Raw genomic sequence first — 25,084 nt, 5'->3', positions numbered from 1 at the left:
GGAACCTTAGCAATGAAAACATTAGCCCTGGTGGTTAAGTTTGTGTCATGTCCTACATACCTGAAAGCCCAGGCTTTTATACTGAAAGGTGCTAGTTGGGCAGCTTTAACAGGAGTGTTACTGTCAGCTCTTCCTACGATAACAGATGCCCAAAGTAGTCTGTAGCTTCTTCAGGAGCTGGCCTGGGGTGGAAGTAGAGCTCTTGGCTGGCAAAGAACATATTCTTTCTTACTGTTGCTCCTGAGTTCTTTCCCTTAGCTCCTGCACCTGCACAAGACACATGGATGTCAATGAAGTAGATTCTACCACATCGTGCATTGCAGTCAAATGCATGCTGCCATCCTAGCTATGCCAGGAAGCAAGTTCCTGAGTCCCAGATGTTCAAAACAGGAATATAACACACAGGTTTAAGAAAAAGGATTTCAAAACCCCTTGCCACTGGTTGGAATCTAACAGTTCCTGGAAAATGGCATAACTAGAAGAGAGAACTTCTGGAAGTGTTTCATAGCACAATGGTGAGGGCAGGAAACCTGCATCTCTAAGCCTGAACTAGGTAAGTTTACAGAAGGGACAGTATGATATAACTTGGAATTCTAACTCAACAAATAGTGCATGTAATGTAGTCATGAAACTATCTTCCACATTACAAAGATACCATTTATAACCTATCTTGGGAACTACATTTTGAAAATTCCATGTTTTGGGGCTTTGCTGGTCACCATTTGAGAACAGGAATGTTTCTCCCTGCTCCCCATGAATGCTATGGGCTTCTGGATTGTTTGGTATGTTTTGCCTTACTCTCAAGACTTAGGATATTGGTCATAGCTAAGGTTTGAGGGTTTTGACTGAGATATGCTGATGTTCCAGGTGGTACTAGAAACTCAGAGGTTGGTGGATGTTGAGTCTTGCTCTTCTCTTTAAATCCTACTGGTCACTTAATTTTGGGTCAGGAAATAATTTTTCCTCTTGGTCAGATTGGGATGGACAGTGGGTTTTTTTTGCCTTTGTTGTGGTAGCAGGTATTGGGAGTGCTGATTTCCTGCAATGATTCCCTCTGCTGGAAAACAAGGTCAGCAATATGCAAGCCTTTGTGGAACTAGGAAATCTGCTTCCATACTACAGCTGAAAGTTCCATGAGATATCAACTGTTTCTCACTTTATGTACAGTAACCAGCACATTGGGGTTTGCCGACCCCATTGTTACTATGATTATGTAACTGAGGGTGATCAAGCATGGGAACAGGCTACCTAGAGAAGATGTGGAATCTCCATCCTTGAAAGTTTTCAAAAGCAGGTTAGACAGACACTTGGCTGGGATGGTTTAGACAGGGATGATCCTGCTTTGAGCAGGGGCCTGGACACTACATGACTTTGGGCAGTCCCTTCTAGTGATCCCTTCCTACTTTCCTATGTCACATAAGGCTTCTTTCTGTTAAATGATCTCTGCCTGTTTTAGATGACCTCTAGATCAGGGGCAATTATTTCGGCTGGAGGGCCACTTAAAGAGCTTTGGGGAGCTGTCACTCCCTGGTCACCATCTTTGCTACCAGAAGTCCCTCCCCTTGCCCTAGAAGTACTCCGGGGGGGTTGCCATCTTGAAACCAGAAAAAAACCAAATCATATACTTAAAAAAACCCAAACCACTACTAGAACTTATTTTAAGTGTATTTAAAAAATATTTTTATCCTGATTTATGTGCATTTGTGTTGTGTATTTAGAGGCAATTGCATAATAGCTCAAAACACAGTTTTACTCTATTATATGATGTATGGGAGGGTAAGGGGGTATATATGTGGGGTATGGGTGTGGCATATGTTGATGTGGGTATGGTAGGGTTTGGGGGGTGGGAGTGTGTGTGAATATATGGTGGGGGTGTGGGAATGTGTGTATGTTGGCAGGGGTTATGGTGGAGCGGTGTGGGACTGAGTGGGGGCTGTGGTAGGGTGTGGGGTTATGGTGGGGGGGTGGGAGTGTGTGAGGGGGTATTTGGGAGTATGGTGAGAGGAGTGGAGCCAGCTCCACCCATCCTGTCCCAGCTGCAACACGCAGTTCCTGGCTACAAGGCCAGGACCCATATGGCACAGCACAGTGCCGAGTCGGCCTGGTCTGGCACAATGTGGTTCCAGCTGCAAGGCTGGGGACTGCACAGCACAGCATGGAGCCAGACCAGTCCAGCCCATCCCACCTGCGGTGTGCATTTCCTAGCTGCAAGGCTGGGATCCACGCAGCATGGCACAGGGCCAGCCCAGTCTGGCCCAGTCCGGTAGTATGCAGTTTTCCTCTGCAAGGCCAGGGCCCATGTGGCATGGCATGGAGGGGAGGGGCTAGACCAGGCTGGCTCTATGCCACACTGCGTAGGTCCTGGCCTTGCAGCAGGAACCGCGTGCTGCTGGGCTGGGTTGGCTTTGTGCTGTGACATGCAGTGCCCAGTCTTGCAGCCAGGATGGGATGGGCAGGGCTGGCTCCCACTTCCCACCATACCCCCGACACATGCCCACACCCTCCCACACACATTCCCACCAACTCCACTTCATAACCCCACACCCTACTGCAGCCCCTCCACACAGTCCCACACCCCCCACCAGAACCCTCCACACACCACCAGAGGTCTCCTCTCCTCCTCCCTTCCCCCTTGCCTGTTCTTAACTCAATTTCAGCTCTCGGCTGAGGGAGGGCAGGGGAACAGCCACAGGGGCACCAGGGCAGAAGTCTCTTCTAGCCAGAAGCTTTCAGTCTCTAGAAGCTTCTAGGGGTGGGGGCAGGGTGGGTCAGGTGGTGGTTGGGGTTGCTGCATTGCAACCAGAGCCTGAGCTGCTTTCCGCTGCAGCTGGTGCCTCATCGGTTTTCAGACAGGCAGCCACTGGCAAGTCATAATTGCCTAAATTTTAGAAGGGCCCCGTGGGCCAGACAGAATGGCCTGGTGGCTGGATCTGTCCCATGGGCTGTATTTTGCCTGCTCCTGCTCTAGATTATTCTTTCTTCAACAAATTGATTTTAAAGTGAAAATATAAAGCCTCATTCTTTATGGGAACCACATATAAAATGTGTGTATCTGCATTTGGTGAGATTACATTCCAGTTGATTGGGTGGTGCCTGTAATTACTTCAAATACAAATTCCTGAAATCAGGAAAGCCAGAAAAGCCAGACCTTGCAATGCTCAGCTGGAAGACCAGCTGGGTAAAAGCAATATTCCAATTTTAAATGTTCTAGACCTCAGTCATGAGACTTCTTTACAGTGTAAAACTGTTGTTAGGACAAAGTTCAGTGCTTTTAATATTCTGTGTGATACATAAACGTGTTTTGGAAGGGGACAGAGGGAAAAAAATGCACTACACTGAAAAGCTTAGTATGGGTTATATAAATCTTTGCTACAGTTGCTGAAATGAGGAATTAGTATAGCCTGCAGGCTAAAGCTAGCCTCTCGTTATATATCATTTGAATGTGATTTAAACAATGATGATCAGCAACTGGAGAGGCAAAAATAACTCATAATAGACAAAACACTACTGTAAAATACATTAAAAGGTTTGGTGCCAGTGTCACCTGTTCTCTAGCAGGGCATTCTGCTTCTCTCTTGGGAACTTGAGTCTTGTGATCTATAACGCAGAAAGGGGCTGGTTAGATGCTGTGTTGCATGTTTTTTATGAAAGTCTGTCAAGGGTTTTGGAAGATCACATGGTGTTAAATACACAAATTGCAAAGTGCTTGCCCACACACCAAAGCAGAGAAGCAGCTGGAGAGTAGGCAGCACAAAGGTTGCATCTCACAAAATGAGAATTCCAAGCATGCTGGAAAAGTATGTAGTGGAGCAGATCTGACAAACCTTGCTTGAAAGAGTGTTGTAATCAAGACATACCATTGTCTGCCCACAGATCATGAGACATCATAGCTAATCATTCAAGTGACCAGATTTCACATGGAAAGAACTATAACTGTAAACACAGGCACCAGGGTAGAAATGTGAAAGGTTTGTCTGCAAAACCCAACCTCTGGCAAGCTCAGCAATGGAAAACAGACTACCATCATGCAATCTGTAATGCATTTAACAAAGGGCAAAAAATACAATTGGTTTCAATTAGCCAAAATATTTAAGCTCAAATTCGATTCCAAGTACTAATTTACTGCAACTTTTTCTCTTGTCATTTCTATGACAAGTAAAAGCATAAGGCTATTTTAATTGGAAACAATTACTAGTGTGATATTCTGCAGGGAAGGAAACCAAAATCACTTTTCTGGGGAACTGTGGTATCTGCTTGAGCACCTGGGTGCCTACTCACCTTTTAAAAAGTTAGTACTAAGGTGACAGATACGAGCTTTTGAAGGTATCACCCAGCACCTATAAGCCTAAACTTTTCTCAAAATGTTACTAACTCATATTGCAGTCCATGGATCGCAAGCACCCATCTGCATCTGGAGGCATCTAACCACTTTTTAAAAATCTGGCCTTTTATCAAAAGTATCCTTCCTTAGGAGATGCTCCCAGGGTCCTGCCTCTGGTCAGATTTGCTAGAGACAAGAGAAGGCATGAGAGCCAAGAGCAGGTTATCCAGGCAGTTAAAAAGAATGACACAGCCACCAGAATGAAATCCCTGGTTACTTACACCATATAAAGAGGAACAGAAGGCCAAGAAGAGCTGTAACTGCTGAGATGACTGTGCTCCCCGTGAGATCTGCGGGTTGTGAGCAGCCTCTCTCTGATTTTTTTTAAGAGGAAAGTTACAGTTTGTTAGTAGTTCACTTATTTGGTTGTGGAAAACATGTGGGAATTGATTTAATCAAACCTAAATGAAGGGAAAACAGGAACATTTGTATTTTATACCATGAGTAAGATCTAAGTGGGATGCCTTGGAGACATCCATTCCACATTGTTCATCACGGGGGCACAGAGGGGCACAGAAGGGAATTGGTGAGTATTTATTCACCAAGGCACCCCTGGGGGTTACAAGAAACAATGGCCACAAGCTAGCAGAGAGCAGATTTAGATTGGACATTAGGAAGAACTTCTTCACAGTTCGAGTGGCCAAGGCCTGGAACGGGCTCCCAAGGGAGGTGGTGCTCTCCCCTACCCTGGGGGTCTTCAAGAGGAGGTTAGATGAGCATCTAGCTGGGGTCATCTAGACCCAGCACTCTTTCCTGCTTATGCAGGGGGTCGGACTCGATGATCTATTGAGGTCCCTTCCGACCCTAACATCTATGAAGCCTAACATTCCTGAGTAGGCTTTGGAATGACCAAAATGGAGACAGATCCCCAGAAAATCCTTCCTAGATTTTATACTAACCATAGAGAATGCTGAGACAGCCCTCTGTTGTATGCATATCCATGAAGCACAGAGGCACTCAGGACAACGGAGTCCACTTAAGACACTGTAAGGTATTTAAACACCTAAAGAGCTTTAAAAACTCTGGCCCTCAATATCCTGTCTTAAGCATGTCCCTGTACTGAAGAGGCCATGATACCAGGTTTGGCAGTTAATATTGCTTATGTCCATCCTAACTCGCACCAAAATTGCTTATGTTGAGGTTCACACCAGTTTTTTAAGATGTAGATTTTTCTTTATAGAAACAAACAGCATAAGCATCATTGCAAAGGGAACTGCTCTCACCATGGAGTTGGTGGATTTTTTGGAGTAGGAGACAGGCAAAGAGCACCACTGCAATCATTGCTCCGGGAGCTGCAGAGTCCAGGATAACACGATGCCCTGGGCAAGGGAAGGAAACAGGGAAAGGTTTGAGAGATTTAGGAGACAACATAATGTACACAGATGAGCCAGAAATGTAAAAGAGATGATACAAGTCTGCAGGAGAGGGCATTTCTGGTATGTGCATATGAACAATCCTCAAAATCGCAGGAAGATCCTTAGGGGTTGCGACTGTGTGTTTTGCATTCTACTGCAAAGCAGTGATGAGAAAGAAACAGGCAGCTTAGGGATCAGGTCTCTTTTCCCCCAGTGAATTGCATGTATTAAAATGGCAACGGAAGTATAACAACTAATCCAAGGGACAAATCCTAACAAAGCTTTCTTGGTTACCATCTGACTGCTGAATTGTACCTCGTACAACTGAGATTTCATTGGTTCCATCTCCTGACTCACAGCAGGAAATGACTGACACATCAAGTGTTTGCAGAAGGCCTTTTGAAAAGTGAAATGCACGGTAAATGTAACAGAGCATGGTTACAAGCGGTATGTGAAAACATGCGATGGAGGGGATATAGTCACATTAGTGCCATTTAAAGCCATTTCTCTGACTACCAAAGCCCTCAAGGTTTACTTTTAGGAAATAAATGAGACCACCAACTATTTTCAGATGGTTTAAGTTATAAAAACTCACTCACATATTTTGGTTTTGAATCCACTGAGCTTTGCTGGCTTCAATGCCAGTGTTCCCATTACCAGGATGGTTATTATTATTGCATACAGAAGGAAAAGCTCAAGTAATATGAAGGCAGGAGAGGGACCTGGAAGAAAGCACTGTATTAAATCAGAATTACAAAGATTGAAGCAGTTCTTCTGACAAAGCAAGGTTTAGTGTCAGCTAGGATCCATCTTTCAGGTCTGATTTCACAGAGATTGGACAATAACTTGTTCTCAATGCAAACCATGCTGAATTCAGTAAAGTCATGGGGTTACATGGGTTGGGGGAATAGTAAATTTGCCCCTATGACTGCAGCTATAATGGGAAACCATTGCCCTGTGAACTGGAATTGGCAATATGAGGCCATGAGGCCAGGAAGGAATTTTCTCCCTTTCTGCTGCTATGTGTATCCAGAGGTTGGGGTGAGGTGGGAGGGCAGGGGTGGGCAGGTGCCTTCCTCAAAAGCACATTTGGTTTAGCTGCAGCCAAGGCTGGGGATTTTGACTGAGGTGTGCCAATGCTCCTGCTGGTTCCTGGCTAGAGGGTCTTACCCATCCTTTCAGAGTCATTTGGGGTCAGTAAAGGAATTCTACCCCATGGTTAGATTGGTATGGACTGTGAAGTTTTGCCTACCTCTGTAGTGGGGGGAGTGGCCCTTTTCCTTGGATTTCTTACGCATATTTTTAACAATCCTTGTAGCAGCTGATCATTGGCTGTCATTGTCTCCTTGATTTATTTGTAGCAGGTATTATATGATTTGTGGTTGTGTCAGGGTTGCCTCTATAATTTTACTAATAGATTAGGCAACAGATTTGTATGGGATTGTTTGGATAAGGAAGACCCTGTTTGTGGTGGAGGGTTGTACTATGTGACCTCTGGAGGTCATTTCCAGCCTAACTTGCTTATGATTTTATGTCAGTGCTAAATGCTACTGGCTGGACGAAGTTCCATATTCATCCCAAACTCAAGCCAAATCCTTTAGCCAATACAGGGATTGCACCCTCCCTGCTTATGAACTATTCCTTGCCATTCTGTCTAATTGTGTCTTCTCTTAACCTGTTCCCTAACTTACACTGCTGCATACTTGCAAAATACAAATGCCTACTTTCTGTTGACTTGTGGAGGCCAATACAGTTCCTATTGAGTTTAGCATTACATGCATTTACACCAGGCCCTGAAAATCTTTTCACAATTCCTTTCTGGGATGCACCAATAGAGATTTTTTGGGCCGATACTGATAGCCGATTTTTAAGGAGGCGTATCGGCCGATATTGATCCAATTTCCAATACAGATGGTAAGTCTGTTGTGGAGGAAGGGGAGGGGGGAGGAAAGGGGAATGGGGGGCGCAGATGAAGACTCTTGCTGTGAGGGAGGGAGTGGGGCAGAGGCTGGAGCAGGTGTTGCACCTCTGAGGCTGGGCAGGACACGGGACGGAGCCGTGGCTCATTCAGGGGACATGGTGTGGGGAGCGGCTCCCACTGCTGTGCGTACCCTGGGAGGGGCACATGCCCCCCATATCTGTACAGGCCACGGGCGGGGCAGATGCAGCTGGGGCAGTGCTAGGCAGGCAGCGGCAGCACTGGGAGGGGAGCTGCAGCCACCCCAAAAATTGCCGTAGTCGCCCCATAGCTCCACTCCCAGTGCCATTGCCTCTGCCCACCATGTGCAGATCTGGGGGCAAAGGCCCCCGCCCCCCAATGCCCTTCTGGATGAGCACTGGGAGTTGCCAGACAAGTCATGCGCAGTGGCGGGAGCCACTCCCCCCACTTCCCGCGCCCTCTGGATGAGCCACAGCTCTGTCCTGTGCTCTCCCTCCCCCCAGCTGGGCATCTGCCCCAGCATCTGCCTGACTCCCTCCTCACCATGGGGGCCTTGATCTGCACTCCCATGCCCATTCCCTTCCCCCTCTCTTCCAGCATACCGGACTTACCAGCTGGAGGCAGCTCTCCATGCTGCCAGCTATGCTCCTCACTGCCTACATGCTACGCTGCGGCTGCACACCTGCACGGGCTACTTATCAGCCAAACTATTGGGTACGTCAGGCCAATTGCCAATATAGACCATTTTCTTTATATTGGTGCTGATCAGATATTGGACCAGTGTATCGGTGTGCACCTCTATTCCTTTCACGAACTGTAGGTTTCTTCTCTCTGTCATGTCTCCTTACATTCTGCGATAGAACTGAAGGGCTGTGGTTCAGGAAATGTGTGAGACACAAGAGTGGGGTTTTTTGGTGATACTTGTTATTGGATCAAATGTACAGAGGGATGTTAGACAAGTTGTCAGGCACAAAAGTATTTAGGCAGGATGTTATACAAGCACTTATGTGCCCAAAAGCTTGTCCCAAATCGTATCCCAACTACAGTTGGCCCAATAACAGATATTAAAAAACTCTTGCTTCCTACAATCTGAAATGTACAAGCTTTGTTATTATCTAAGCCAGTGAGATTCTACCTTCATTGTGCATCCAAATGACCATGGCAACAAAGAGCAGGACACAAGAGAGACACACCAGCCCATGGATAAACACAAACAGCCATCTCCATGTTTCTCCCTCTGCCAAAACAGCAAATACATTAGAGTGAGTTGCACAAGACAGGGTGAATTCCATCTTCAGAGGTTAGCTTAAACTTCATTCTCTCCCTCAGTTTGTATGAAGTTTTGTCAGCCAGCTTTAATTAAAAAAAGACACCCCCCCCAGCCTAACTCAAGGCAATGCATGCCAATGATTTGTTTGATTTTAGGTAAGAATAGTAAATTTTTTAATTGTAACAGAATATGGAAACCACTGAATTTTCTTTGGAGCTATATTTTCCATTACCACTCTTGAGTAGTTCCAAGCATCTTCCATGCACATCAGGTAAGGAGCCCTTCCTTACTGTCTTTAAAAGGGAAACCAGAAAGACCACAATACCAAGAATTACTTCTGCAAGTGTCCAACCCCTGGCTGTAATAGTTAAGAGACTGTTAAACATTAAACACCATCCATTTGGGGACTGCGTCTTTCCTTTTTCTTGCCGAGATGGTTATAAGGAAAATGGACATTCAGCTGATGCAGTGGCCCACTCACTGGCTGTTTTTCTTGTGGCACCCTGGCTGAGAACCACTGGCTTAGGGGTTAAAGTCTATCAATCAGAGTCTGCTTCCTCCTTGGTTAGACAAAGCTTGAATCCAGTAGCCAAAAGGGTAGGCTGCAAGGCTCAGCTTTTCCTGCTTTTTAAGTAGATTGAGGACTCCTACTGATTTTGTTAGGTTTTGGATCTTGCCCCTCATATGGAATTTATGAGGAGGTTAAGCAGAAGAGGCAAACAGCTGAGGCTGCCTGCCATTCTCTGTTTTGATCTGATGCATGGAAGAGAAGATGGCTTAGAGGTATGTACCAAGGACACTTAGGACCCACCAGAAGAGGCCAAATACTTACTGATTCTTCGCTTTGCTGATTGACAGAGCAGCATAGTAAAGCCCAGCACAGCAACCAGAGCAAATACCAGTGCAACACCAGACATTGTCTGAGCATGCTCAAGCGAAGATGAGACACCTGTAACATGGGGGAAGAATAAATCTCAGCTTTGTGGAGAAGATGATGAAGACAATTCATTGAAAGGACAGGCTGTCAGCAACTCTGGGAAACTGAAATATGATGAGAAAGTTGCTGAGCGTGATACAAAGTTCTGGGTTTTCTTTCAAATAAGAATAAATATCAGAATTGTAATCTTCTGCCAATCACAATCCAGTGTCCCAACTATAAACCCTTGCAGTAGAAATCAGTCAATACACTGAAATAAACTGCACACCAACAGGTTGGAGAGCTCTGTGTTACGCTGCCCCACTTTTAACAGAAACAATCTATCTTCCTTGTATAGGGAAGCTACTACCTCAGTTCTTTAACTCCTGTCTAGTGGTGCAAGATACAGATGCACTTACACACTCAGACAGACCTCCAGAAGACAGCTGTCATTGAGCAGAGCACTGATGGAATCCCCCCATCCTCTAATTTCTAGTCCAGGACTGATGCAAGTCTTACCTATAATGGTCAAGTTCAGGGAGGTTTCATTCCAGCTTATTTCATTGCTGACATTGCAGGAGTAGGAGCCACAGTCTGATTTTTCCCCTTTCATGATGTGCAGCACGCTGCGGTTTTTAGACAACTGGTAGCACCTCTCTGGTGGGAGAGGGCCTCCCTCTTTCTCCCAGGAAAACATGTCCACTTTTCCTTCCTGAACATCACAGACTATTTTGATGGGGAAGCCTGCGAGGCTGGAATTGCACCACACCTGAGGCTCAGACAAAGGTTCTGAAAAAGTCAGTAACATGTGATATAGGCACCTCCCTCTTTAATACGGGTATGCCCAACCCCCAGGCCACAGCCTAGTCCAGTCTGCAGAGCCATGGCATCTGGCCTGTGGGGGTCCCCATAGATTAGGGCCCCGCAGGGCTCCCTACCTGTCCTCTACTGCAAAATTCCCAAGCCCCACACAGCCAGATTGGGCCTGGGCCTGCCCCTGCCTGGCTGGATCAGGTTTGGGCCACAACCCATCCCCAACACAGCTGGATCAGGGCTGGGCTGCCTGCTGCCCCTTTCTGCACAGGTCAATCAGGCCCACTATGCCCATTTTGCATACCGGATTGAGTCCAATGCCTGGATCTAGACCATGGTTGAATCAGGCAATGCCCATCTAGCCTGCAGGGCAAAAAGGCTGAGTGACACTGATTTAATATATGACATTTAAAAGTTATTTTAAAAGTATTATACTGTGCCTTTTTTAAAAAGTCCCAGAGTGTAAGACATTTGTAATATATTTACTAAACAAAACGAATATATTATAGATAGGTAGATTTCTAAATCACTACTGTAATAACATAGCATCAATGTTAGAAATACTTATCAGTGACCAGTGTAAGGAACTATAAATACACTGGCCCTGAGTCATGAATAGCTATTGTTCATAGCTAAAACAAGCAAAAGAACAATCAGAGCTTGAAGGTTTAGAGCAAAAGAGAAATGGGCTAAGCTACTGTGTGTGTGTAATAGGGGATTTCTACCAGTACATGTTTCCTTCTCCCTTAGCTCTATTCTAACTAGTGCTCAGTGTATGGGGAGCTAGCCATTAACCAGTAAGGAGACACAGTCATGTAGCATTATTATTATAATTATTTATATTAATAATAGTGTTAATAATGTTATTATTATTAACATTAAATTCAGAGGATTCCCTGTAAAGCATGCTAGACTTTTGCTCCCGAATGAAGCCCTGGATACTGCTAGGCCAATGGTGGCAGTTGTTTTTGAGTACCTTTGAAGGAGGGTGTCTAGGGCTCTTGCCCCAGGAAGCACTCTTCTATCTCCATCAAGATATGGTACTGTCCCCTACACAGTTCTTCACAGCTTTTCTGGGAGTTGGCAACCAGGGACACTGCACAATCAATGTGAAGAGTATGTTGCACACAGACAGAACTCAGATGTGAATTATCCCAGGGATGACCCCACTCCATATACCCAGGTTCTCAGAGGGCAGCTCACTGCAGCTCAGATACAGCCACTGCATCTCGGTACTCAAAGCACCCTCTCATATTTTCCAGCAAGTGTCTCAGCATTGTCTCTGCTGCCTGTGTGGTTGGCTGAAAGTTAGCCTCTTTTGTCTGTTCACATTCACCCAGTAGCTTTGGCTGATCTTTTCCAGAGCAGCCTCTGCTTCAATGTATTTACAAACAAGTGAAGAGAAAGTCCATCACCCCAGTGTAATTTCACTTACTGATAACTGTGAGGATGGTTTTCCTGGCATCACTTTCTATCAAATTGACAGTAGCTTTGTAGATCCCACTGTCTGCCTCTTGTAATTCTTTCAACAAAAGAGAGCCATTGGAGGAAATGAAATCTACTCTTCCTGCAAAGTGCTCATAGATTGTTGGAGCTGATGAATCCTTATAGTACTGCACAATAAAGTGGGTTGAGGAACCATGAATATATTCCCATTGTATATAGTTCACATCCTTTATGCTGTCTGGTGCAATTAGCAGCACTGAGGATCCAACAGCTGAAGTTTTTTGATCAGTGATTCCTGCTGCTTCTGCAGACCACTGGCAAACCAGCAACAGAACTGGAAGGAGAAGGAAGAGAAGCCAGAGAAGAAACTAGTTACAAGGCAAAGCCTAAAACAAGTGTTTTCTATGCCACTCTATTCAAGTTCTTATACCATTCTCATCATCTTTTATCCAAACACTTTGTAGAAGTCCCTTTATAGGATCCTCAAATGCGTCCCTCTTTTTCTATCCAAGGTGATAGATGTATGAAGATTTTGTACTTGTATTTTGTGTTTACTGTTGTCCCCTGTATGTATTAGCTAGGGGTGTAGCAATAGAGATTTTGGGGGCTGATACCAATAGCTGATTTTTAAGGAGCATATTGGCCAATACTGATCTGATTTCTGACACAGCTGCATGCAACTGGTAAGGCTGTTATGGTAAAAGGGGTAGGGGGTGGGGGATCAATGCCCCCCACGATGAGGGAGGCACTGGGGTAGGGGCTGGGGTAGGCGCTGCCCAGCCAGGGAGGGGGGATGCAGCTGCGGCTTGTCCAGGGGGTGCCGGGGGAGGGGGTGGGGGGGATGGCTCCTGTTGCTGGTCCAGGACTGGCTTGTCTGGTGGCTCATCTTCTTGTCCAGTGGCCCCCACCACTGCTCCCACCACTGATCCGGGAGGGCATGGGGGAGGGGCGGGCGCATGTGCCCCCAGTTCACAGCATGAGCCGGGCAGGCTGCAGCTGCAGGTTGGGGCCAGGAGCCGCACTGTGCTGGGGGCAGGTACTGATGGTGCTGGGAGGGGTGGGGGGCTACAGTGAAATTTGGGTTGTCTGCAGTCCCCCCCAACCCCCATAGCTTCCCTCCCAGCACTGTTGCAGCTGCTTCAAGCACAGAGCAGTGCAGTTCCCAGCTGCAGCCCACTCAGACCGCACTGTGCAAATTGGGGGCACATGCCAAACCAAGGAGAGGAGTTGATTTGGAGTTCTCTCAAGAACTGAGAGAGGCTGCGCATACAAGGGACTTGGTTGTCATGGGCAACTTCTATCCGGACATAGATTGGGAGGAAGACTGAGCTAAGTCAGATCGGACGTGTAGCTTAGCTGTAATCGAGGAGCTCTTTCTGACCCAGGAAGTGCAAGGGCCAACCAGAGGTACTGCTCTCCTAGACTTGGTCTTGGCCAAAGGAGATGATCTGGTGTGTGACTTGAACATTGAAGGTAGCCTGGACGACAGCGACCATGAGCTCATCAGGTTCACTGTCTGCCACAAGGCTGACACATCAACTAGCAGGATGTGAGGAAAAGCTAGAAATCCTCAGGTTACGGGCTCTGCTAGAGGTGCATCGATACATTGGACCAATACTGGATTGTTACCGATATAAAGAAAATTGGCTGTATTGGAAATTGACCCACTGGGGCTGATAATTTGGCCGATAAATGTCCGTGCTGCGTGCAGCCACAGTGCAGCGAGGAGCAGAGCCCAGGAGCGTGGAGAGCTGCCTCCATCTGGTAAGTACATTGTAGTGGAAGTGGAGGGGGGAGGGAAGAGGCGTGGGGGGAGCAGATCAACGTCCCCCGCGGTGAGGAAGGGACAGGGCTGGGGCAGACGCTGTCCAGTCGGGGGGGGGGCATGGGATGGAGCCAGTGGGGTACAGGGAAGAGGCAGCTCCTGCCACTACATGCACCCCAGGAGGGCACAGGGGGGCAGGGCATGTACCCCCAGATTGGGGTGGGGTAGGTGGGCTGCAGCTATGGGCTGGAGCCGGGGCTGCACCAGGCTCCTCTCGGCAGGGGCTGGGCTCAGAGCGAGTGCTGGCGGCACTGGGAGGGGGCTGCAGCTGTCATAACCCAATGATTTTTAGTGCCTTGGCACATTGGAATTTTCCTGCCACATGGAGCTTTCTTTGCACGGTGGATTTCTCAGCTGCAGAGAGAAAACCCCGGTGCAGAGTTCCCGCCACACATATGCAAATTTGTACCCCATTATTGGCTGATTCTAAATTATTCCTACGTGGCGGCTAGCAATTGGCTCGCTAGCCATATAAAAGTTTAGAGCAGTTTCCGCCCAAGTTGGAGGACTCCACAACCATCTTGTGGGGAACTCTGAGCGCGCTGTGGAGCCTAGCAAACTCAGCGTGTGTCTTGGAGGAGGACAGAGAGGCCTGATCAGCTCTTAGCCACTCCCCGTCATAGTGTAAATTTGACGTATCCCCCGTGTGAAGCGCTCATGGAGTCGTATATCGACGACTCATCTCGGTTCGGTGCGATTCGGAAGAGATCTCATTTGTGTTTGTTTGTGTGCAACTGCAACTCAAGCAAGTTTCCTTCCTGCACTGTGACCATCGGCAGTGTAAGTAAAGTTTTCTTTATAAAACCAATACGCTTCCGTGCCTAACTCTACTCCATCGTGGAAAAACCCCACCTGACGGTCCGGGCTACTGGCCATAGCCTCAGACCGACCCTCGGTCCCGACAGCGCCACCCCAAATTTTACCACAGCTCCGCTTCCAGAACCGCCACTGCCAGCTGTCTGGCTCAGCCCCAGCTCAACGTACTGTCTCCCCCCAACACGTGCTGGGAAGAGCCTGGGCTGCGCTGGGCAGGCGTGCAGTAGCAGCAATGCTGGGAGCAGGGCTATGGCAAAATTTGGGGTGGCTGTAGCCCGCTTCGACCCCAGCCCCCACTGAGAAGAGCCCTGTGCAGCCCCGAATCCAGCTTGCACCACCCTGTGCAGATCTGGGCGCACAGGCCCCCCCGCCCACCCAGGGTGTACACAGTGGCAGGAGCCACCCTTCCCCCCACGAGCCGCGGCTCGACTCCACCCTGGCTGGGCAGTGCCTACCCCTACCCTTGCCCCCTCTCTCCCTCACTGCAGGGGGCTTTAATCTGCCCCCCCCCCAATGGACTTACCAGCTGGAGACAGCTGTATTGAAAATCTTTTTTTGACCTTGCTATGCTTCCTACATAACATAACTCTTATATCATCATCCTCTGAGATTGTCCTCTTCCCACTGACCTCAGCTAATGACCATCATACAGTACACATTCAGGAAACAATTTTTTTTTCTTGCCATCCCTAATGGATTGACAATTTCTGGACAGAGCTATTAAGCTATTCTGGCCACCTGCAAGTACTACTGGCTCTGAAGGACACAGATACTGCATCTTCAGGGATAGTGCAACTGTGCAATGAAAAGAAATGAAATGGCCTTGTGCACTTATTCTGTCAACATATAAAAGGTGCTTCTCAGAATCGGCACACCGAGAGCAAGAATACTGGCAAAGGAATGGTTTCTTTGTCTTTTATGTTCCTTGGCAAAAGACATTTTTTTCTATAACAATGCATTTTTACTGTCAAATAAATAAAACAGTGTTCAGGGTTGAGGTTCTGATTTTTGGTGTTTCAATTGTTCATCGTGACATATTTGTATTGTGGCAGAATCACTTCAACTGTTAGAGCTGTTCGTCAGCCTTAGTAGCAATAGCTAAATCAATGCATTCTTCCTTTTTAAAACCAAGTACTTCAAATAGAACCATGTCATTTTCATCGTTTTTGTTACTGGAATCACTGAGAAAAGCACACGGAGGGAAAGTCTGAATGCTGTCTTCTGGTTTCACCAGAGATCCAGCTTTGTCTGATTGCTCATAGCCCCAGTGGGGACCTCTGAGAATTCTTCGCTGCTGACAATTTTCCTGGGCAAGAAATTGCCTGTAATTGTACTTAGTATTATTTATGATCACTTGATCCATCTGCTGGTTTGGCTTAAGACCTGCTTTATTGTTTGCAGACAGCCAGCTGTACTTTTCTATGGTGCTCATAAATGGTGGGTAAACAGATGGCATATTGAAAACATCAAGGCCATTTCCACTTTCCTGTGGCAAGGGTAGGTATTCTTCTTTATTCCTGTTATGGTTGAAGCAATTAGCGTGCAATCTATGTCTGTTTTGATGCAAGGGATTTTAAGACAAAGCTTGCATGAGACAGTACGTTAAACGTTAATGTTTTGCCACGTGGTGCCAGCAGGTTTTGTCTTCGTTGCAAACATGCTGGTTGCCTCAGTAATGAGAGATTAATGTCTGTCAAAGTTTGTCAGGACACATGATGAGAAAGGAAGGCTTTCAATTCTGTGAGGAAATGTTCTCAAAATAAATTGGCTAAAGTTCAGATTTGCCAACTATTTACACAAAAGTAACCAGTACTTTTTATTGATATATGTGCACTGTCGACATAAACAGGCTCAGTCTAAGTGGACAGGACTGTAGTACTTTGAACAAATGTTTCACTAACACACCCAAGGGCCTTGTTACACCTTATGCTGTAGGCCACACAAACACTGATCTGTGTTAGTGCTAACTTGGAGTTTGGAGCAGTCACACCCTTATTCTAGAAACCTTGTATGGCTGTCCCCCACCTGCACAGACTTGCTACTAGAGGGCTGGTGAACCAGGACACACTTCTTCTATCCCTGCTCTAACAGCAGGAGTGAGAGAGATCTGGGATACTGAGGACTCCACTTTGGGCAGCACATCTGTGGGGAGTGGCTGCACTTTAGTGGAACAGGTGCCAGGTAGTGTGGATCAGAGCTAGTTCTGCCTTGGAGTGATATAACCTTCAGCAGCATAACCAGGGCTTAACGCCGCTTTAAGGTGCTAATGTGACAATCCAGAGATGAAGAAGTCCAGGAGCTGCCCAAAATTACCCTATAACAAGGCCCGAACGCCAGTGTAAAGCAGGAGATCAGTCTATTGAGACGCACAGGATTCCAGATTCAAGACCCCAGACTGTCACACGTTTTCAAACCTGCATAAATAAACCATGGGGCACCACGGGCTTTTCTTTACCTGCAAACAACCTGCATCCTTCACCCAGACTCGCCGTGCAGAACCAGGTCGCCTTCTGGAAATGGAAAGCAACGGACTTACCAAACTATAAACAAGCGCGGATCAAACCGCGATGCGCCCTGCGCCGAAACCTCCGCGGCGCCACGTCCCCCCGCCCCTTCCCGCGGAATGAAAGCAGCGGCGGAGCGTGCGCACCCTCGCGCCCGCCGCCCTTTGCTCTCAGGGGCTTTGGTTGGTTGGGTTTTGGCTGCTTTGGTGTTAAAACACGAACAGACAGAAACAGCCCTGCCCCGCCCCGCCCGGCACGGAGCCCGGCCCGGCGCCCTCGGCGGGAGCCCAGGCGCGCTTCAGCGCTGCCGGGAGACGCAGGCGCTGCGCCCGGGGCCCGCAGCGAGGGCCGGGGGCGGGATCCGGACACGCACAAAGTGACACGGAGCCGCGAAGCGCCTGGGAGGCTGGTGGCGGCGCAGCGCCGGGGGAGCCCGGCACTTACCATGGCCGGCCCAGGGCCAGGGCCAGGGCCCGGGCGCTGCTCCTGGCCGGGCGGGCGGGCGGAGCGGGGGGCGCCGCTTGCAGCGGGCTCCGCGCGCCCCGAGCCCGGCCGCGCGCCCGCCTGCAGCCACCAGCCGCCGCTCCGGCTGTCTGCCCTTGGGTGGCAACGTCATTGCCTTCCCGGTAGCGCCGCAAGCGACAGGTGCTCAAAGCCAGCATCCACCCACGGCGGTTTCCAGATAATGACGTATTTCCCAGTCGGGGGTGGGGGGAAGTTAGGAGGAAAAGGCAGAGGTGTTACTTGTGTGTTCAGAATAACGGGCCAAACGGAGGCATGTGTAGATAGTCCAGCCGCATTTATTCAGTGCTGGTAGCAGGAGCCTGCTCGGAAGCCAAAGCCCTTTACAATTGCTTAAAATTAAACAAGGCGGAGGTGGTCTGATTAAACAAGAGAGGAAATATGCGCAGGACTCGCAAAGGAAGTACACAGCATCTCCTTCACACAGGCAACTGGAGGCATTTCAGAGAATCTGCAAAGGAGAATAAGAAAACACATTGTGAATACTTGAAACCACTCTACACACTCAAACAAGAGGACATTTTCTGGCCTGGACTAACACCCTTTGAAGTCAATGGAAAAACCACTGGTTTTCAAGAAAAGGTCTTTAGTTGAGATCCCGGGCAAACAGCATGATTTTGACAAGTGCATACTGTTATTTTGCTACTGTGCCAAGGTTTTACAAATAACAGTTATAAAAAAAGATTTTGTTTTTATGGTAATTGTTTTCAAACTTCACCTCAAGTTGCTGAAGGACAATTGGCATCAACCAAAAACCTTTCCACAAGGTTTTTGGAGCTGCAACAATATCTGTTGCAGCACAGACCAACCTCTCCAGTCCCTTCCTTCAGTTAAAACACTGGCACGAGCCTGATAAATCTGATAGCTCTGATTTCCTTCCTAGTGCTTGTGCCTATCAGAATGAACTTGTGCAGTAGAAGTGACTCAATTTGAATGCTAAAGATGCTTTATCAACTATGCCCAGCCTAATTCTTCCCTCCCATACTTTTGCACAGTTCCCGTTGAAATGTTCCCTCAGCAGTGCAGATCTAGAGTAGATAAAGCAATGCGCACTTCACTGTTATAACCAGTCAGAGAAGGGATGTTAATTTTGAGTGCATAGAGGATATACAGCATCCAGAATTGAACAAGGTACGCAGAGAAGTTTTGAGGTAGCCTCAGTGTCCTCGTCCTGCTGCTTGGAGTCTGTGGCCAAATGCAAATGGATTTAGACGTGCTAGTTCTGAGAATGGGACGATAATGTTATAAATGTCTTTTAATCACATTTAATCCATTAATGGTTTGACCTCAAGGCTGTAAATGTATTTGGAACCGGGCCATTTTTCCATGCCAGTTTGGGAGCTGTGTATCTGGAGGTTATTTACCATTCAGTTAAAGAAGGCCAACAAATTCACTGCACTTAGACATCTGAATGGGGGTTTTACAGGTTCTGTTTTGACTTGGGCTGAGTACATCATCAGAGCCCTCAAAATGTTACCACCTGAGTCCCCATTGAATTACTGTTTTAACACATGATTAAGCGCTTTGTTGGGCAAAGTTGCATTTTGTCACATTTCAGCCCAGATCAGGAAAAACTCTGTTGGACTTAGAGTACAATATCAGTAAAAATGAGGACAGTATTGGGCCCCATCTTTCCTGATTTTTGAGGTTTTAAAGCTAAGAGTTTTATAAATGTCATTATGTTCTTGAAAGTGTTCTAAAGAACATCAATCAACAGTGAAAGCCACTTAATACTGACTTACCTCCTGTAAATCTTGCCGTCTAGAACTCGAGCTTTCTTTTTGCCATCTTTGAGTAATATGATCTGTGAAATAGTTCAGAAATGTCACATACAAGACAAAAGTAACACAAAGTTTGCTGTACTTGAAGGATGGTAACTGAAGTTTATCTAGAAAGAAGAATGGTTGCCAGAAGGGTCTCTGACCCGTCTAACAAAAGGGCTGAATAAGGCAGTGCACATTATTACTATGCACTAACATGGGAAAAGTATGGAAAAAAGAAAAACAATATGTTGATTTGTGACGTGATAAAATATCTGTCAATGAGTGCAGGTTACATATCCGAAAAGCTATAACTGTTCATACAATGAGAAATTAGCAAGGTACTCTAATGTCTTTGTAATTTTGAGATATCAGAGATGGTGGAAGAAAAATTCCTTCACAGATTTCTTCAACAAATTCTGATTTCTGTCCCATACAATTCACTCATTTCTAATTACCCCGTTTAAAATGGGTTTACTTTGTTCTTAACAACAGAAAGATCAGATGTCTTCAGCTCCATTCCATGCATTTCTGCAGGAGCAAAGTTTTTAAAACATCTAAGCATATTTGCCTTTATTGAAAACAGACAGCAGGGATACTTACAGCACACCAAAATTGCCAGGAGCGGAAGGAAAGATACCACTGCGGTGCTGACTGTGAGGGTGGTTATATCAACAAACTCTGTGCAAGCTTTTTCTGTTTTTTGTAAAGCAGAAAGAAAAATTAGTCTGGCTTTCTGTTTAACCAGTGTGCACTTCCTGGCAAAAACAGGAAAAAGGACTAAACAAAGCTTTGCAAGGAACTTTTCAATATATGTCTGTTTCTGGTGTTCTAATGAGCCAAAGAGGTGATCAAAAACAGAGTATTCCACAGCTCTATTTCTCCTTGGGTAGTTTCTCCCACGTGTGTAGACTTTTGGGGGGCAAATATAATACTGACTGATAGCCAAAGGCATGTCAGTCTGAAGGAAATACAGGTACACCTGTATTTCACGAGGCACAAAATTGGACCTCAGTATAACCACCAACAATTTCTTAACATGTAGATTTGTCAGAGTTCTAGGGTTTAAGTGCAGGCCACTAATGATTTTGTCTCACCATGGAGTTGCTGGATCTTCTTTATTAGGAGACTGGCAGTCAACACAACTAAAAACACCCCTCCAGGAACAATGTAGTCCAGGGTGTGCTGTGCTGAGAAAGGAAATGTAAACAACCATGTATTTGCATAGTCAAGAGACATCTCCTTGCAAAGCACAAATGGTTCAGCTCATGGCATGCTACTGAAATTATATTTTTTTCTGGATGTCACTACCTAATGGTCACAGTCCAGTTATTTTCATTTCAAAACAGTAACCTAAGTCCCTGATTCACTGGTGTGCTTGCTCTGGCTACTTTGGGCATGTCCACACATGCAAGCATGTGCGCTTGCAGCATCTCAAATAGAAACGGTGTAAATTTGAGCTGGGGCTTTTTGCCTCAGCGCACGTGCTCGGACATGCACTTTGTTGTGGAGCAAATTGTGCCACTTGGGGCAAAATAACCCTGCCTGGATCCTTCTGGATCTGCAGACAGGGGGAGCTAGAGCCTGGGGCTAGTACCTTTACTGTCCCCAGCAGTATAAAAAGCTGCTCTGTCCTGGCCCCATCAGTACAAAAAGCTGCCCTAGCAAGTAGCTCAGGGCTACTCGCTCTCAGGAGCTTCTGGGGCCCAGCCAATTGGTACCTGGGGACACTACCCCTTGTGCCAGCTGGACTGCTGCAGCAGCCCTGAGAGTTCCCTGCACCCTCTACCCACTGCAGCAGTCTGGCACTGGGGGCTGCTGCCTCGCTGTGACCTGCTGCGCACCTGCCAGACCCAGATGAGGCATCTGCCCCTCTGGGCTAGCTGCCAGTAGGCTGTAGTTGCAGAGCTGGCCTTTGTGCAGCACTACTGCCATGTGTGCCCCCTGTCCAGCCATCTGGGCAGCTATCACCCAGAAAATGTTCTGGGTGTGGTGGCCTGCTTTGAACTGTCAAAGCATGTCCTCCTGGCCCTAATTTGGTCCCCACCATGGTACCCTCCCCACTACTCCAGCCCCCCCGACCCCTTACTTACTGGCACTGGAGCCCGGGTCCAGCTCCCTGCTGATGGCATGCTGCCTGCTCTGTATGGGCAGGCACTGTGCTTCAGCTCCAGGGTGAGGGCAAACCATAGAGACACTCTGGCAGCCAGAGTGTCTCTGTGGAGGACCCAGCCTCCAGTTGCCTCAGGGCATAGCCTGGGACCATGCCCTGCCCCACAACTGTGCCCTGTCCCGCTTTTATTCTCTGTGAGATTTTTTGACCCCTGCATATCCAGGGGTCTAATTTTGCCCCTGTGCTGCAAATTTGCAGCATGGGGATTCATAGATTCATAGATGTTAGGGTCAGAAGGAACCTCAACAGATCATCGAGTCCGACCCCCTGCATAGGCAGGAAAGTGCTGTGTCTAGATGACCCCAGCTAGATGCATATTCAACCTCCTCTTGAAGACCCCCAGGGTAGGGGAGAGCACCACCTCCCTTGGGAGCCCGTTCCAGACCTTGGCCACTCGAACTGTGAAGAAGTTCTTCCTAATGTCCAGTCTAAATCTGCTCTCTGCTAGCTTGTGGCCATTATTTCTTGTAACCCCCGGGGGTGCCTTGGTGAATAAAACCTCACCAATTCCCTTCTATGCCCCCATGATGAACTTAAAGGCAGCCACAAGGTCGCCTCTCAACCTTCTCTTGCGGAGGCTGAAAAGGTCCAGGTTCTCTAGTCTCTCCTTGTAGGGCTTGGCCTGCAAGCCCTTAACCATACGAGTGGCCCTTCTCTGGACCCTCTCCAGGTTATCCGCATCCCTCTTGAAGTGCAGTGCCCAGAATTGCACGCAGTACTCCAACTGCGGTCTGACCAGTGCCCGATAGAGGGGAAGTATCACCTCCTTGGATCTATTCGTCATGCATTTGCTGATGCACGATAAAGTGCCATTAGCTTTTCTGATGGCTTCATCACACTGCCGACTCATGTTCATCTTGGAGTCCACTAGGACTCCAAGATCCCTTTCCGCTTCCGTGCCACCAAGGAGGTGATTTCCTAGGCAGTAGGTATGCTGGACATTTTTCCTCCCTAGGTGCAGCACTTCGCATTTCTCCTTGTTGAACTGCATTCTGTTGTTTTCTGCCCACTTGTCCAACCTGTCCAGGTCTGCTTGCAACTGTTCCCTGCCCTCTGGCGTGTCCACTTGTCCTCACAGTTTTGTGTCATCCGCAAACTTGGACAGAGTACATTTCACTCCCTCATCCAAGTCGCTGATGAAGACATTGAAGAGTATCGGTCCTAGGACTGAGCCCTGTGGGACCCCACTGCCCACAGGGGAACATTTTCCCGTTCCTGCATGTGCCTCTTGCACTGTTTCAAAGGGGTTTGAGATGCTGCAAGGGGTTTGAGATTTTGCTCTGGTGATGCAAAGCAGACATAATTAGGCTTAACTTTTGTGCTGGGTTTATGGCTGCTTCATGCTACTTGAGCTGTCTAGTGCAGTCAGAGAATATTAATTAATTTCATAGATTTCAATGACATTAGGGCTGGAAGGGACCTTGGAAGATCATCGAGTCCAGCCCCCTGCCCGAGGGGCAGGAAGTCAGCTGGGGTCATAGGATCCCAGCAAGATAAATATCCAAATTTCTCTTGAAGGCGTTCAATGTAGGTGCTTGAACCACCTCCGATGGCAGGCTATTCCAGACCTTGGGGGCTTGGACAGTAAAGAAATTCTTCCTTAATTTAAACCGAATCTCTTGCCTTCTAGCTGTGAAGATAACCCGCAGAATGTTAACTGGGACATATCTTTGGATGGCCTGAAAGAGTGTACTGCCTTTATTCACCCAAATGGGTTGCTGCCACAAAAACATGATGATGACTTAGTTATCAAATGGACTGTGAATAAAGCACTTGAGAAAGAAGGATAATCCTATGTCAACAATCAGCATTATCTTCTGCAATATTGTTGCCATGATGCGCAGCTCTTGGTTTTTGTGTTTGAACTTCTGGATCCTGCTTGCCATAGGGGACAAGCAGAAGTCAGGGAATGCTTACACTCAGAGCCTACTGATGAAAAGCTATGTCTCAGGATTCCTGTTCCATGTTCTAACTCCATGAAGATGCTCCCTGTGTGTCTGTACAGTGATACAACCAAGGCCTTGATCCAGATTATGTCTCAGAATGGAACCTTTACTTTTGTTTCATGAAAGAGTTTATTCTAACCTTCATTTTAGGGCAAACATCACATCACTGCATGTCTTTCAAGAGTTTCATCATAAATAAAAATGACTCACTTGTTGTACTTTTTAACCCATTGAGTTTTGCAGGCTGGATTGTCATTGCAGCTGATACCAGGAAGGTCACTATTATCACATATGTCAGGAGAATCTCTGGCACTATGAATGAAGCAGAGGGGCCTGAGGGAAAGAAGAAATACGTAAGAATTTAAAGCCTAAGGAAGTTCTTTTGCCTGACAAATATCACATGTTTATATAGCAATCACCACTTGTGTCTATGTGTTTAAGACACACAAGCCACGGGAACACAGAGTGAAACTTTGTTCCCTGCTTTGCTGTATCACCCTACATCTCAGGCAAGAAAGTGCTGACCAGGCCTTCTAGTGTGGTGGGGAAGTAGCGTCCCTACATTTCCAATCTGGCTAGCAGCAGGAGGAGCAGTAGGAGCTCTGATCAGTTACAGAAACTCTAGTTGCAAATGTTTGTCATGTGAATGTGTCCCAGACATATTGATTATGTTTGCCTATCAGAGAAGCTCAGAACTGGACTGCAAACTAAATAGGTGCTCCATATAAGCATCTGTAAGGGTCCTGCTTTGGGCATCTATACAGTTTGAACTCAGAATCTTGAAGTTAAAACAAGAAGGTTTATGGTCCAGATTCTCAAGACTATGTAGGTGCCTAACTCCTACTGAAATGAATACGAGTTAGGTATCTAAAATGAAATTGTGTACCTAAGAACCTTTGAGGGTCCAGAGCTAAGACCTTTACTAGAAAACAGTATCAGACTCATAAACCACTTACATGGGTGAGACTACAGGTTGGGAGACAGCCATGCTACCCTCTCTCCTAATATGAGTTACAGGTTATGATCACACAGTTCCTCCCCTATACCTCCTCAACTTTGACACTGATAGCTTGATTTCCCTCTGTCCTGGTCAGCTCTGACCTTTGTTCCTTAATGTTCAGATGTAGGTTTCTTCTCTATCTCAGGCTCATTCATTTTGTTTCATTCCTTGCCTTGACCTTTAAAGCATGTAATACTTTAATTACTCTTAGGGCCCAAGTGATTTGTTTGAATTGTAAGCCCTTTGGGGCAGGGTTCATCTTTATGTTCTGTTTGTATGGGCTAGAACACCAGGATTCTGTGCTACGACTGAGCTTCTAGGCATTAATAATAAATAGCAGAAATAATAAATAGCTTCTACCTTCTTCTCCCATCCAGAGGAGTGCAGCAGTGAATGCCAGGGTAGACGAGACACACAA

General features: G+C 47.0%; 1 protein-coding gene and 1 long non-coding RNA gene across 2 annotated transcripts; both read right to left on the bottom strand.

Annotated features, from left to right (window-relative positions):
• Window positions 1-129: 129 nt before the first annotated feature.
• On the bottom strand, window positions 130-17,816 carry LOC102561831 (hepatic and glial cell adhesion molecule). Its single transcript, XM_014598142.3, has 11 exons — window positions 17,710-17,816; window positions 17,217-17,271; window positions 12,110-12,454; window positions 10,381-10,650; window positions 9,778-9,894; window positions 8,811-8,912; window positions 6,336-6,458; window positions 5,605-5,700; window positions 4,603-4,695; window positions 3,545-3,597; window positions 130-267 (listed from the first exon to the last, which is right to left on the bottom strand). Exons 1-11 carry the CDS (start codon window positions 17,710-17,712, stop codon window positions 229-231), a joined length of 1,296 nt encoding a protein of 431 aa, XP_014453628.2. The 5' UTR covers window positions 17,713-17,816; the 3' UTR covers window positions 130-228.
• A 248-nt stretch (window positions 17,817-18,064) lies between these two features.
• Window positions 18,065-20,508, bottom strand: LOC109281785 (uncharacterized). The gene is made up of 3 exons (XR_002088548.2): window positions 20,151-20,508; window positions 19,530-19,591; window positions 18,065-18,238 (listed from the first exon to the last, which is right to left on the bottom strand). It is a non-coding gene; the product is annotated as an uncharacterized LOC109281785 (long non-coding RNA).
• Between the last annotated feature and the right edge of the window lie 4,576 nt (window positions 20,509-25,084).

This window comes from Alligator mississippiensis, chromosome 8, assembly GCF_030867095.1.
Source record: "Alligator mississippiensis isolate rAllMis1 chromosome 8, rAllMis1, whole genome shotgun sequence".
NCBI lineage: Eukaryota > Metazoa > Chordata > Crocodylia > Alligatoridae > Alligator > Alligator mississippiensis.
This window is presented reverse-complemented; position numbering and strand designations above follow the sequence as displayed.

What these genes read in the sequence shown, in the direction of transcription:
- LOC102561831 (XM_014598142.3), bottom strand. An exon ending in AGGATGCAGGTTGTTTGCAG is followed by an intron (nt 12,455 to 17,216) that starts GTAAAGAAAAGC and finishes TTCTCCTTCCAG; the next exon opens with TTCTGTTGCTGGTTTGCCAG. An exon ending in CCTGAACTTGACCATTATAG is followed by an intron (nt 9,895 to 10,380) that starts GTAAGACTTGCA and finishes CCCATGTTACAG; the next exon opens with GTGTCTCATCTTCGCTTGAG.